General features: G+C 41.2%; 1 protein-coding gene across 3 annotated transcripts in view; it reads left to right on the forward strand.

The window, feature by feature from the left end:
• The window catches only part of hmcn1 (hemicentin 1), a 265771-nt gene that overhangs the window by 185067 nt on the left and 66628 nt on the right, over positions 1-14076 (forward strand). For all 3 annotated transcript variants that reach the window (XM_062028319.1, XM_062028320.1, XM_062028318.1), the window contains exons 58-69: positions 611-772; positions 845-958; positions 1053-1255; positions 1731-1812; positions 1897-2028; positions 3720-3869; positions 5789-5948; positions 6028-6152; positions 6236-6419; positions 10716-10813; positions 10893-11171; positions 11252-11448. In XM_062028319.1, the coding sequence (XP_061884303.1) occupies positions 611-772; positions 845-958; positions 1053-1255; positions 1731-1812; positions 1897-2028; positions 3720-3869; positions 5789-5948; positions 6028-6152; positions 6236-6419; positions 10716-10813; positions 10893-11171; positions 11252-11448 (1886 nt within the window). The remainder of the gene's footprint in view (positions 1-610; positions 773-844; positions 959-1052; positions 1256-1730; positions 1813-1896; positions 2029-3719; positions 3870-5788; positions 5949-6027; positions 6153-6235; positions 6420-10715; positions 10814-10892; positions 11172-11251; positions 11449-14076) is intronic.

Consider the following 14076-nt stretch of genomic DNA (forward strand, 5'->3'; position numbering starts at 1 on the left):
ACATGCACACACACTGTCACTAGCCTTGTGGTGCACTCGGAGTTTGAAATCACAGCATTCCTTAACTTTAAAAGCCAGGCCACTACAATGATTACAAATAAAAACAATTTAAAAAATCAACTTTACTTTGTCGGTTAGTCTTCTCGGCGTTCAGCGGAAGGCCGGGGGTGTGGACGGTGGCAGCGTCGACAACGCTGTGGATACTTCCTGAACGTTTCAAACCACATAACACTTGCCCATTGCTTTGTTTGTACACATATTGAGCTAGCAAAACTAGAAGAAAAAAATATAAAAGCACACAAAGTAGCACAGTAGCTAACAGCAGCACTGTGCTGATTGAATGAGCACCAGAGATCGATCAGCCCGCCCACAATGGATGTGCTGCCGGGCACAAAATGTCATCGCTGCAGGCACACAAAGGATGGATGAAACATTTGTACATGGAAGCAATGTTTTTACACCAGAGCATTTTTTTCTTTCTTTCTGTGGTTCGTAAATTGGAAAGTTCGTACCATGAGGGGTCAGTAGATCGAGGTTCCGTTGTGAAGTAGTCGTATATAATTATGTTTTTTCTTCAATCTCAACTCTGTTACTATCTTTCTTCTTCCAGTTCCTCCTACTATATTAGGCCTGAATCCTGAGAATGTGACAGTGGTGGTCAACAACTTTGCATCTCTCTCATGTAAAGCAACTGGTTTCCCCCCTCCTACATTGAGTTGGTTCAATGACAGGGGTCCAATTCAGGGAAACACCAATGCACTTATTATGCCGGGTACTGCACGTTCATTATGTTAAGGACAAGGGAATTTCTTTCAATGTTTAACATCTTAATTTGCGCCTGCAGGTGGTCGTACTTTACAGATCATGAAAGCCAAAGTATCAGATGGAGGAAAGTACACCTGTGTTGCTATGAATGCAGCAGGAGAGGCTTACAAGAGCATCTACCTCACCGTCTTTGGTCAGTACTGTAGACTACTGAGTGCACGAATGAAGTCTCATTCCCTGACTTAAAAACTGAGAGTAAAAACATTCTATGCTTCTTGGCCTCTCAGTTCCTCCGAGTATCCGGGACAGTAACGGGGACTCTCCTGTGGTTTGGACTGTACTGGCTGGGAAATCCATAATTCTTGACTGTGAGTCCAATGCGGTACCTCCTCCCACCGTCACCTGGTACAAGAATGGTAGGATGGTGACAGAATCAGACAACCTGCGCATGCTGGCAGGGGGTCACAAGCTTCAGATCAGAGTCTCAGAGGTGAGACTCATTTGTGTTACCTTGCCTCTAAAAAGCTACACCTTCCTTTCTAATGGTAGTGAAACCCTATTTTTTCCTTCTCATGACTTTACAGCAGCATATCCCCTTTAGAACCAGGATCCATTTATTTTTGGTCTATTTCTTTGAAAAGGTTATACATTTTGGACAAAACTCTGGCAGTCCACTGATACTGGTTCTCAGAATGATATCGCAGCTGTCACGTGAAATGCAAAAGAACATGTGCCCCTGAGAACCAGTGTCCTCTGCAGTGGACATTTGTGTTATGCATGTTTTTTTCCACCCGAAATGTATAACTCTGAGAAAATAAATAGACCAAAAACCATTACAGAGGACGCTGGTTCTCAGAATGATATAGCAGCTGTCACTTGGAATGCAAAATCACTTATGTCGTCTTGAGAAACAACGTCCTCTACAGTGACATTCAATTACTTTGTTATATGGATTTGATTCTCAGGTGTCTGATACGGGACAATATGTGTGCAAGGCCACCAACATTGCTGGTCAGGCAGACAAGAACTTCCACTTGAATATTTATGGTATGCAACTTAAGGTCATAGTTTCTTTGATATGCGCTACATTCTGAAACAAAGTTAGGACTTTTATTTTGACGTCACTTGTAGTTCCTCCTAGTATCGATGGCCCAGCTGAGGAGAAAGTTGTGGAAACCATTAGTAACCCAGTGACCTTTGCTTGTGATGCTACCGGGATCCCTCATCCCAGTCTCACATGGCTAAAAAACGGACAACCATTGGGTAAAGTTGTCTTTAAATTAAGGGTGTCCCGAACTTTTTCACTTCTGATATGTTACCGATATTGGAGTCTTGAGTTATGGCAGATACCGATATTGATTGGATACGATACTAGCAAGAATTATACATACTTTTATTAGTTTTTTAATGTGGAATATTAGAAAAAGTTTGATCAACCGAAATTACTCAAACATAGAAGAATGGTAGCCATGAAAAACCCTAATATATCTATTATTAAGTGTTTGGAATGGACTTATGCTGTCTCTAAGTTGAAGTGGAGTGTTATTTTTTTTTTTTTTGACGACATGTAGTGGCCACAATAATTCATTAAGTTAAGCTCATGACGCAGAAAGTTGAATGCGGCGGACCCGCTTCTTACTGGATACTTTTGGACACGCGTCTGCCTTGGAGACTTTGTATCTGTAAGTAATATGCAACTGTAGTTATTTGATGCTAGTTGTTTTTTTTTAAATGTGTGTTTTAGACTCCAATATTGTTCCATTAAGGATACTTATTATTAGGGGTGTGGGAAAAAATCGATTCGAATTCGAATCGCGATTCTCTCATTGTGCGATTCAGAATCGATTCTCATTTTTAAAAAATCTATTTTTTTATTTTTTTATTGATTTTTTATTTATTCTTTTTTTTTTAAACTTTTTTTTTAATTAATCAATCCAACAAAACAATACACAGCAATACCATAACAACGCAATCCAATTCCAAAACCAAACCCGACCCAGCAACACTCAGAACTGCAATAAACAGAGCAATTGAGAGGAGACACAAACACGACACAGAACAAACCAAAAGTAGTGAAACAAAAATGAATATTATCAACAACAGTATCAATATTAGTAACAATTTCAACATAGCAGTGACTAAAACTCCCTCATTGACATTATCATTAGACATTTATAAAAAAAAAAAAAAAGAACAACAGTGTCACAGTGGCTTACACTTGCATCACATCTCATAAGCTTGACAACACACTGTGTCCAATATTTTCACAAAGATAAAATAAGTCATATTTTTTGTTCATTTAATAGTTAAAACAAATTTACATTATTGTAATCAGTTGATAAAATATTGTCCTTTACAATTATAAAAGCTTTTTAGAAAAATCTACTACTCTGCTTGCATGTCAGCCGACTGGGGTAGATCCTGCTGAAATCCTATGTATTGAATGAATAGAGAATCGTTTTGATTCGGGAAAATATCGTTTTTGAATCGAGAATCGCGTTGAATCGAATCGTGACCCCAAGAATCGATATTTAATCGAATCGTGGTACACCCAAAGATTTGCAGCCCTACTTATCATGTATTTCTAGCTTGTTTGCTTAGCTGTTGTGTAGCTGTGAGCTCTTAGTAGCCTATAGTCTCCATCTTTTCCTTTTGCAAATGACTTCACTAAAACACAAGTGTGCTTGTTGGAGGACATTTATTTCCTAACTGCTGTCAAACGAGACTGCTTGTATCAGAGCGCATATATCGGAGAGTTTAGATGCAAGCCGATATAATCCGATACTTAATATTTTGCTGATATTGGACCGATATCTGATATGCATAACGGATCGGGACACCCCTATTTGAAATGATACGCATGAATGAAAATGTTTACACAACTTAGCATAGATGCATGGATTTGTCACATTCCTATGATGGGATACAAATGTTATGAGTGTACTTTTGTTTAGAAAACTCAGGTTCTTTGGAAATGCACATCTTCTCTGGAGGCAGCAAGCTCCAGATTGCTCGTTCTCAGGTGTCAGACAGTGGCGCGTATACGTGCTTGGCCTCCAATGTGGAAGGCAACGCTCAGAAAAACTACTACCTCACCATACAAGGTACCTGGAGACTTTCAAGTTTAATGTCAAGAGCAAAGCTAATGTGTTTCATTTGCAGTGTTGGGTTAGTTACTGAAAACCAGTAATGAGTTATAGTTACTAGTTACTTCATTTCAAAAGTAACTCAGTTACTAACTCAGTTACTTACACCAAAAAGTAATGCGTTACTTTGAAAAGTAACTATTTAGTTACTTCTTTTTTTCTTTTCTTTTTTAAAAGCTCCCATTAATGCCCTTTAGCCTTCATTTCAGTACTGTTATTGCACTGGAGAATAATACAATGTGTTGATCAACTTGACATGCATTTGCATCACTGAACTCTGCTAAGCAATGTGGTCCACATACAACACACAAACAATGTGGTCTACATACAACACACAAACAACGTGGTCTACATACAACACACAAACAACGTGGTCTACATACAACACACAAACAATGTGGTCTACATACAACACACAAACAATGTGGTCTACATACAACACACAAACAATGTGGTCTACATACAACACACAAACAATGTGCTCTACATACAACACACAAACAATGTGGTCTACATACAACACACAAACAATGTGGTCTACATACAACACACAAACAATGTGGTCTACATACAACACACAAACAATGTGGTCTACATACAACACACAAACAATGTGGTCTACATACAACACACAAACAATGTGGTCTACATACAACACACAAACAATGTGCTCTACATACAACACACACACAATGTGGTCTACATACAACACACAAACAATCTGGTCCACATACAACACACAAACAATGTGGTCTACATACAACACACAAACAATGTGGTCTACATACAACACACAAACAATGTGGTCCACATACAACACACAAACAATGTGGTCTACATACAACACACAAACAATGTGGTCTACATACAACTCACAAACAATGTGGTCCACATACAACACACAAACAATGTGGTCTACATACAACACACAAACAATGTGGTCTACATACAACACACAAACAATGTGGTCTACATACAACACACAAACAATGTGGTCTACATACAACACACAAACAATGTGGTCTACATACAACACACAAAGACAAAGATATGTTTCAAAGGCCAATTTATTTCAGGCCAGAACAAATTGACAAAACTATTTTAAATAGCTGCAACATAATGGCACTTTAACTTGAACTTGAAGTAGATAGGATCTTTGATCCAAGACACAACTTACATTTAACTAAAATGTTATTTTCTTTGTGCTCGACAAAAGAAAAGTATTGAGAATTTCTCCTTGTTAAAAAAATCGACTCTTGGCTTCGCCTTGATGTCTTGTTAGTTGTTATGATAGTAGCGTTTATGTGTGTGTGTGTGTGGCCCTTTAAGATATGACAGCGTGTGAGGTGAATGACGTCAGTGAGTGAGTGGGCGAGAGAAGTGAGCGACCGGCGACAGTGAGTGCTTGCAGGTGCTCTCTCTAGCTTGCTGGATGGCTGCGTCCAATAAAGTCACAAAGTTGCAACAAACCGCCGGCCTCGTCATTCACCCTCAGCTGTAAAGACCACTTCCGGGTAAAGTGAAAGTTGTTAGCCCCGAAGGAACGTCTCCCCTGCGCTCCTCAACTACGGTATGGGAGTCCCCCCCGCCCCCACCCACAGAAAGCACGTACGCCCTTTCTTTTCCACCGCAGCGCTGCCACAAAACACACTCAGATCTTCAGTTTCTAGCCGATACTACATAAAAAATAACGTAAAATAACGCAGTAACGCATCATGTAGTAACGGTAACTGAGTTACTGAATATAAAAAATAACGCGTTAGATTACTAGTTACCGTTACAGTAACGCGTTACAAAGTAACGCGTTAGTCCCAACACTGTTCATTTGTACTATGCATTCAACTTGACTGTAACTAATACCAGCTGTACACTTTAAGTCCCTCCCAGTATCTCAGGATCAGAGCTGCCCAGTGATATCGGAGTCCTGCTCAATGAAAGCATACAGTTGGTTTGTCAAGTTCAGGGATCCCCAACGCCAACCATCAAATGGTTAAAGGATGGGCAAGTCATCGACAAAGCAGGGAATAAGGGGTTAAGGTGCAGCACTAAACGCCATTTAAAAAAAACATTAAGACGCAGATAGGATGATGATAATTTTGCGCTGCTTATATTTCAGGATCAGCCCAGATGGCAGCATTCTCACTTTGACTGCCTCACACACCACCGACAGTGGCAAGTACACCTGCGTTGCCTCCAACAGCGCGGGAGAAGAAGACCGGATATTCAACTTGAATATATATGGTTGGTCAAATACAGATGCGGTATCAACATCTTCATCATCTCCAACTGTATTGACTTTCCTGCTAATCGACTTACGCCCACAGTTCCCCCTGTGATCGAAGGAAACAGTCAAAAAGTCGAGGAGATGACGGCAGTCCTGGACAGCTCAGTCAACATAGAATGTGTCGCTGCTGGCTCCCCTGCACCGCAGCTTAATTGGCTGAGAAATGGCCTCCCACTTCCAGTGTCTACACACATACGCCTGCTCTCTGCTGGCCAGGTGATCCGGTAGGTCAGTGGACAGAGCTGCATTTGCAATGGCATCTCTGCTCATCCCCTATTTCAAGTGCTACTGTTTATGAACGGTCTTTACTCTCTGGGAGTCACTATAAATAGCAGTGTTTTTCAACCACTTGGCCGCGGCACACTGGTGTGCCGTGAGATACAGTCTGCGTATCAGTCTGTGCCGTGGGAGATTATGTCATTTCACCCAATTGGGGTAAAAATATTTTTTGCAAACCAGTAATTATAATCCACAAATAATGTGCCGTTGTTGAGTGTCGGTGCTGTCTAGAGCTCGGCAGAGTAACCATGTAATACTCTTCCATATCAGTAGGTGGCAGCAGGTAGCTAAATACTTTGTCATGATCACAATATGCTGGAGGCAGCATGCAGGTCAAAAGGTGTCTAATGCTTAAGCCAAAAATAAACAAAGGGCATTGAAGCTTAGGGAAGGCTATGCAAAACGAAACTAAAACTGAACAGGTTGCAAAGTAAACAAAAACAAAATGCTGGATGACAGCAAAGACTTACAGCGTGTGGAGCGAAGACGGCGTCCACAGAGTACATCCGAACATGACATGACAATCAACAATGTCGCTGCAAAGAAGGATAGCGACAACTTAAATAGCCTCGATTGCTAAAACAAAGCAGGTGCGTGGAATAGCGCTCAAGGAAGACATGAAACTGCTACAGGAAAATACCAGCAAAACAGGAAAAGCCACCAAAATAGGAGAACGAAAACACTACACACAGGAAAACACCAAAAACTCAAAATAAGTTTTACTGTCAATATCGGCTACTGAGTTTAATTTTTTTATGTTTTTGCTGGTGGTTTGCCGCCACATTTTTTCAATGAAAAAAATGTGCCTTTGCTCAAAAAAGGTTGAAAAACACTGATATATAGAACCTTGGAAGAAGATAACATTAAACGCACTGATGGATACGTTGGATTTTGACACACATTTTCACCTGGAGCAATGTGTTAAATAATAGTTTAAACATTTAACGGTTAGCTCCTTAATCTTCCATTTTAAATCGGGCTGGGATAGGATCTATCTTCAGTGTCTATTAAATAGGGATGGGTACCTTTCACATTTGAATCAAGTGGTAGTAAATGTTAATTTGTTCAATAATGCAATCCAACTTGTTTAAATGTAACATTTAACCTTGAATTGTGAAGTCCAGTTGTTATAGCTTGTTTTTATACACTCTGAGTCTCTTCTGTCAGTATGCATGTATTTCTGTTTGTCCTAGGTGTGTTTCCGTGGTCAGGAAGTTGTCTTTGCCATTGAGTTGAATATGCCATTCTCGTCTGATGAGGCTTGTTCTAGGCGGCTAGCATTACAGCTATCCATCCATCCATCACAGGGCCAACACAGATAGGCAGACAACATTCACACTCACATTCACACACTAGGGCCAATTTAGTGTTGCCAATCAACCTAACCCCAGGTGCATATCTTTGGGGGTGGGAGGAAGCCGGAGGGAACCCACGCAGTCACGGGGAGAAAATGCAAACTCCACACCGAAAGATCCCGAGCGCAGGATCGAACCCCGGACCTCTGTATTGTGAGGCAGATGCACTAACCCCTCTTCCACCGTGCTGCCGCATTACAGCTAATGGAGCATTTAATTTTACCTCTGAATCACTTTTAAAAAGCATTCAAAAACCGTCAACAATACTTTATTTACGTTCCGTAACCTGTATAATAACCAAGCTGTAGCGACGTTGTTATTGTAAGAGCGAACACCTAAGAAGTCTTTTTCTAGCTTAGTAACACATCGGCATACTTCGGTATTAGCCATAAAAGCTAGCTACGGCAAGAGATAAGCTAGCTTCTACATCAGCACCCGAATCGCGCTTGAGTTTGTAATGCACAACAATGCGATAGGACAACAATCTGTACTGACTTAAACACATAAACAATCATATTTTAAATTTTCCTGAGGGAAGTCTCCTGAAAGAATCAATAAAGTACTATATACAGTATCTATATATCTATCTATATTACGGTATCTGTAAAGTATTAGCCCACATTTCATGTTTTGTTTGTACACAGCTAGCTCGACAGCGTATGCAGTTGTGATAACACGCGTGACGTGCTGCATGTATCAGAATCAAAATGAAAGTGACTCGCTTGATGGAAAGTTGTGCATTTGGTCCAGTGGCCGGGCACATTTTTTTCCAGTTTATTTTGAGTAAGAACTCCATTTATGTCAAAATTTTGCACGGTTCCAAGTTCCACATTTACAGCATCAAATTCACGCCAACCTCTCTCTCTCAGCTTCCGTCTGCTCCAACTTTTCACCCTTCTTTCGTGCTTGCCTTTAGAAGCAGCAGTTCATCCTCTGTATATTCAGCTTCAAAAAGATAAGATCGTGAATCCTTATTTGTCTAAAAATGGTCATCTTTGTTGCCTGTTACCAAGTCTGCCATTATCAGAGCACACTTGCGTTTGTTTCCGGAAGTTGGAACACACATTTGTTGCCGGAACTCTGAAGGGCGCTGTGTCAAGGAAATCAGTTTCGACAATGCTTAAAATGACCAAAATACGGTAAATATTGTACATATTACATAGTGTTATGAATGTTACTTACTACATAATATATATATACTTGAAGTGTGTATTTAAAATGTTGATGGAGGGATTTGAAGTTGTTTTAGAGGGCTTTGAAGGCTACAACAGTGACTTCCATTAGCCGCATCTTCCAAGCGTTTTTTTTTTTATCATCTTGAAAATCGTAAAAAAAAAAAAAAGAGTGTTCTTGTCTCTAATAATGATTGTGAACGAAACTACCCAAAAAAGTGCAGTTCCCTTTTAAGACCCATAAATATCTCAAATGAACGTTGCATATCAAAATGAATTAAAATCACTTGGCCCCCAAAATAGCACATTTTTTACTCGTAACATGCCTTTTAAAAAGAAAAACAAACATATTTATAAGAAATATTGTATAAAACAATACAATAGAGAATGTCCTGCAAACAACTACAGTAGTTTATGAAGTAATGTAACAACAATGCACTGTATTTACCTTGGGGAGTGGACTTCTATGGTATCTCCTTTTGAGCTGCTTCTGTCAAACACACCATCAGCAACATATTTTCAAATGTGAGCTGTTTAGATATTATTTTTACGTCCCTGGCTGGTATTAGCTTCTTCCTGCTGGTATGGTGCAGAATAGCAGTGTTTCGTCAAGTTGAATACATGTATTGGATGATTTTGTTCTTCAATTCAATGAAGATCATCTACTTCTTCCTCTTCTCTGCACTGTCCTTCACACAAACTTTCTTCCTTTCAATGGTTGAAAAACAACTGTGGCATTTGTTAAGCCCACTAAAGGCGGGGATGCTTGTATCTAACATTTTGGCTTGCAACTTAAAGCATAGCAATTAGCACTCCTAAGTCGAGGTACCACTGTACTTATTACACACCAGCTGCTTAATTGTAATGTGCATCTTAGTTGTAGTTTTGATTAGCAAATTTGGAGGTGTTGAACTCCCACTGTATAATTGACTATGCTAATCAGTAGCACGTATATAGCTAATCCAATGTAAATTAGAATCGAGCTAGTGCATTTTAAAAGGTGGCAATGAAAATTGCAGCACTACCTAGAGCAGTGGTTCTTAACCTTGTTGGAGCAGTGGTTCTTAACCTTGTTGGAGGTACCGAACCCCACCAGTTTCATATGCGCATTCACCGAACCCTTCTTTATTGGAAAAAAATCATGTTTTTTTTTTCTTCAAATTCAAGACAAAGTTCTATATTTTTTTACTGGTGCACAAAATGAATCGTGCATGAACATCACCTTGTTCAAAGAACAAAACCTACAAAGTCCATGAACTCGCAACAAATTACACACCTGCAAATCAGCTGGAAAATTAGAGGGAACATTGTTTGGGGGTATCCATAATACGCCGATAGGGAGAAGTTTTTAATACACGATGAGTCGGGTGTGGCTTGACGGTGGAGGCTCCACCGAACCCCTGAGGCCGACTCACCGAACCCCTAGGGTTCGATCGAACCCACATTAAGAACCACTGATCTAGAGGGAGTCCGGCTGAATTCGCTATGAATTAATGTCTGCCCACCAAATGCTTGAGCTAGTGCCGTGACGACACGTGCAACTAAGATATCGAAGTATGGTACCGTTTGAGTTTACGTAGATTGGTACTCGGCGGTATCGACAGAATACCAGGACCACATTTTGTACCCATCCTGCAAATGAGCATGTGCCGCTATGATTTCCACCTTCATTCAGTTATTTTGCATATTGAACATACTGTGATATATCAACCAGGATTCCCCGTACCCAACTATCAGATGGCGGAACCTACACCTGCGTGGCGTCCAACAGAGCAGGAGTTGACAACAGACATTACAACCTGCAGGTGCATGGTAAGTCTGACATATAGAAAAGTTTTTATCGACTTCTGGTGGATTCTTTTAAAAAGTCATCACTGTATTAATCTGTCAGTCCCTCCTGTTCTGGATGGAGTGGGAAGCACAGACGACGTGACTGTTGTCAGAGGAAACTTGGCTTCTCTGCTCTGTTTATCTGATGGAACCCCAACCCCGTCTGTCACCTGGCTCAAAGACGGGGAGCCCTTATCTTTTGACACCAACTTGAAATTACTCAACCATAACAGTACTGTGCGGATCCTCAAGGCTGAAGTCAGTGACACGGGACACTACACCTGCATTGCGAGCAACACTGCAGGGCAAGCAAGCCGTCACTTTCATTTAAAAGTGCTTGGTAGGTAGAAATTGCAGCGAGACATTTCCTTCTCAAGGTTACACTGGTGGTGGTGATGTGGTCTTTACTTTTATTTTCAGACCCTCCGCAAATCAAGGCCTCTGGTGTACCAGCAGAAGTTTCTGTGGTGGTTAATAATGTACTGGAGCTTCAATGTGAAGCCTCGGGTATCCCTCCGCCATCCTTGACATGGCTGAAGGACGGACGTCCTCTCCCACAGACAGACCACCTGCGACTTCTTCAAGGAGGAGAAGTTCTCCGCGTGACCTCTGCACAGGTCTTGAAAGCCATCATTCTTTAAAGGCCTATTGAAATGCTATTTTCTTATTGAAACGGGGATAGCAGGTCCATTCTATGTGTCATACTTGATAATTTCGCGATATTGCCATATTTTTGCTGAAAGGATTTAGTAGAGAACATCGACGATAAAGTTCGCAACTTTTGGTCCCTGATAAAAAAGCCTTGCCTGTACCGGAAGTAGCAGACGATATGCGCGTGACGTCACCGGTTGTGGAGCTCCTCACATCTGCACATTGTTTACAATCATGGCCACCAGCAGCGAGAGCGATTCGGACCGAGAAAGCGACGATTTCCCCATTAATTTGAGCGAGGATGAAAGATTTGTGGATGAGGAAAGTGAAAGTGAAGGACAAGAGGGCAGTGGAAGCGATTCAGATAGGGAAGATGCTGTGAGAGGCGGGTGGGACCTGATATTCAGCTGGAAATGACTAAAACAGTAAATAAACACAAGACATATATATACTCTATTAGCCACAACACAACCAGGCTTATATTTAATATGCCACAAATTAATCCGCATAACAAACACCTCCCCTCTCCCGTTCATATAACCCACCAATACAAATCAAACACCCGCACAACACACTCAATCCCACAGCCCAAAGTACCGTTCACCTCCCCAAAGTTCATACAGCATATATATTTCCCCAAAGTCCCCAAAGTTACGTACGTGACATGCACATAGCGGCACGCACGTACGGGCAAGCGATCAAATGTTTGGAAGCCGCAGCTGCATACTCACGGTACCGCGTCTGTGTATCCAACTCAAAGTCCTCCTGGTAAGAGTCTCTGTTGTCCCAGTTCTCCACAGGCCAATGGTAAAGCTTGACTGTCATCTTTCGGGAATGTAAACAATGAAACATCGGCTGTGTTTGTGTTGCTGCAGCCGGCCGAAATACACCGCTTCCCACCTACAGCTTTCTTCTTTGCTGTCTCCGTTGTTCATTGAACAAATTGCAAAAGATTCACCAACACAGATGTCCAGAATACTGTGGAATTTTGCGAAGAAAACAGACGACTTAATAGCTGGCCACAATGCTGTCCCAAAATTTCCGCTACAATCTGTGACGTCACGCGCAAACGTCATCATACCGAGACGTTTTCAGCAGGATATTTCGCGGGAAATTTAAAATTGCACTTAACTAATCTAACCCGGCCGTATTGGCATGTGTTGCAATGTTAAGATTTCATCATTGATATATAAACTATCAGACTGCGTGGTCGGTAGTAGTGGGTTTCAGTAGGCCTTTAAGTTCATAATCACTGAGTATGTTATTATTAGGGATGTCAAAATTAACACATTAAAGTGGTTTAATCCCATCCAATTAACATGATTAACCCATCTGAAGTGCATGATACCTCAGAATCCCTGAAATTACTTTGGCAACACATTTTTTTTTTTTGCAGTTGGTCCAAGTTGCGTTAGCGTTGGACAGTTGATCCTGTAGTGACAGCAAAAGCAAACAACATGGAAGATGCTAAACAGCACATTGGCTGTGGCATCAAAACAGTGCCAACATCTCTGGGCATAAAAACCACACACTGCGTGCACACAGAATCATCTTGCGCGCCTATGGACTAATTTTACGCTTGTGCGGACTCTGCTCGGCATTCCACCCTTTTGGTACTTAGCACCGAACATTGAATACATGGCCTATGCAACTCCCTTCATTTCTGATTGGTCACTTTAAACCATACTTGCCAACCTTGAGACCTCCGAATTCGGGAGATTTTGGGGGTTTGAGGTGGGCGGGTTCGGGGTGGGCGGGGCAAGGGGTGGGGTTAAGGGGGAGGAGTATATTTATAGCTAGATTTCACTGAAATTCAAGTATTTCTTATATATATATATATATAAATAAGATAAATACTTCACTTTAAGTGAATTCTAGCTATATATATATATATATATATATATATATATATATATATATATATATATATATATATATATATTTGTTTTGTTGTTTGTGTTTGCTGAGTCCATGTTGCTAGCCAGCTGCTAAGCTAGCGCGGAGAAAGGCAGCGCCGGTCAGTAAGAAGCTACTCCTACAGACCGCGACCACTTCCCTGAGGACAGCAGGAACTTCACTCGGTGACAGAAAACACTGTGAGTAATGGCTTCCTGCGCGTCTTGCACCATACTCACGGAGAGGTTGGCTCTGCTAGAGGGCCGTGTCCGCCAGTTAGAGCAGAGTAATGTCGTAACTTTAGATGTTGCGGACACATCTGCTAGCGTTAGCTGTAGCGAGCTAACTAGCCCAGCTTGTAGCAGTCCTAAGCGGCCTACAAGCTACGGTGTACCGGTTGAGACGCATAATAGATTTAGCTCTTTAGCTAGTCCTACACCCCAGTCTACCGGGCACCACACCTTAGTTATAGGGGACTCCATCACCCGAAACATAAAGCTTAGCAAACCAGCCACAATAAAGTGTATCCCCGGGGCCAGAGCACCTGACATTGAAGCTAATCTTAGGGAGCTAACTCGCAACAGGCCTAGTAAACACGTACGACAGGCTAATCGCACCACTAATTATGCGAATATAGTTGTACACGTTGGCTCCAATGACACTAGAATGAGACAGTCAGAGATTACAAAGAGAAACAT

The sequence above is a fragment of the Entelurus aequoreus genome, linkage group LG19 (genome assembly GCF_033978785.1).
Source record: "Entelurus aequoreus isolate RoL-2023_Sb linkage group LG19, RoL_Eaeq_v1.1, whole genome shotgun sequence".
NCBI lineage: Eukaryota > Metazoa > Chordata > Actinopteri > Syngnathiformes > Syngnathidae > Entelurus > Entelurus aequoreus.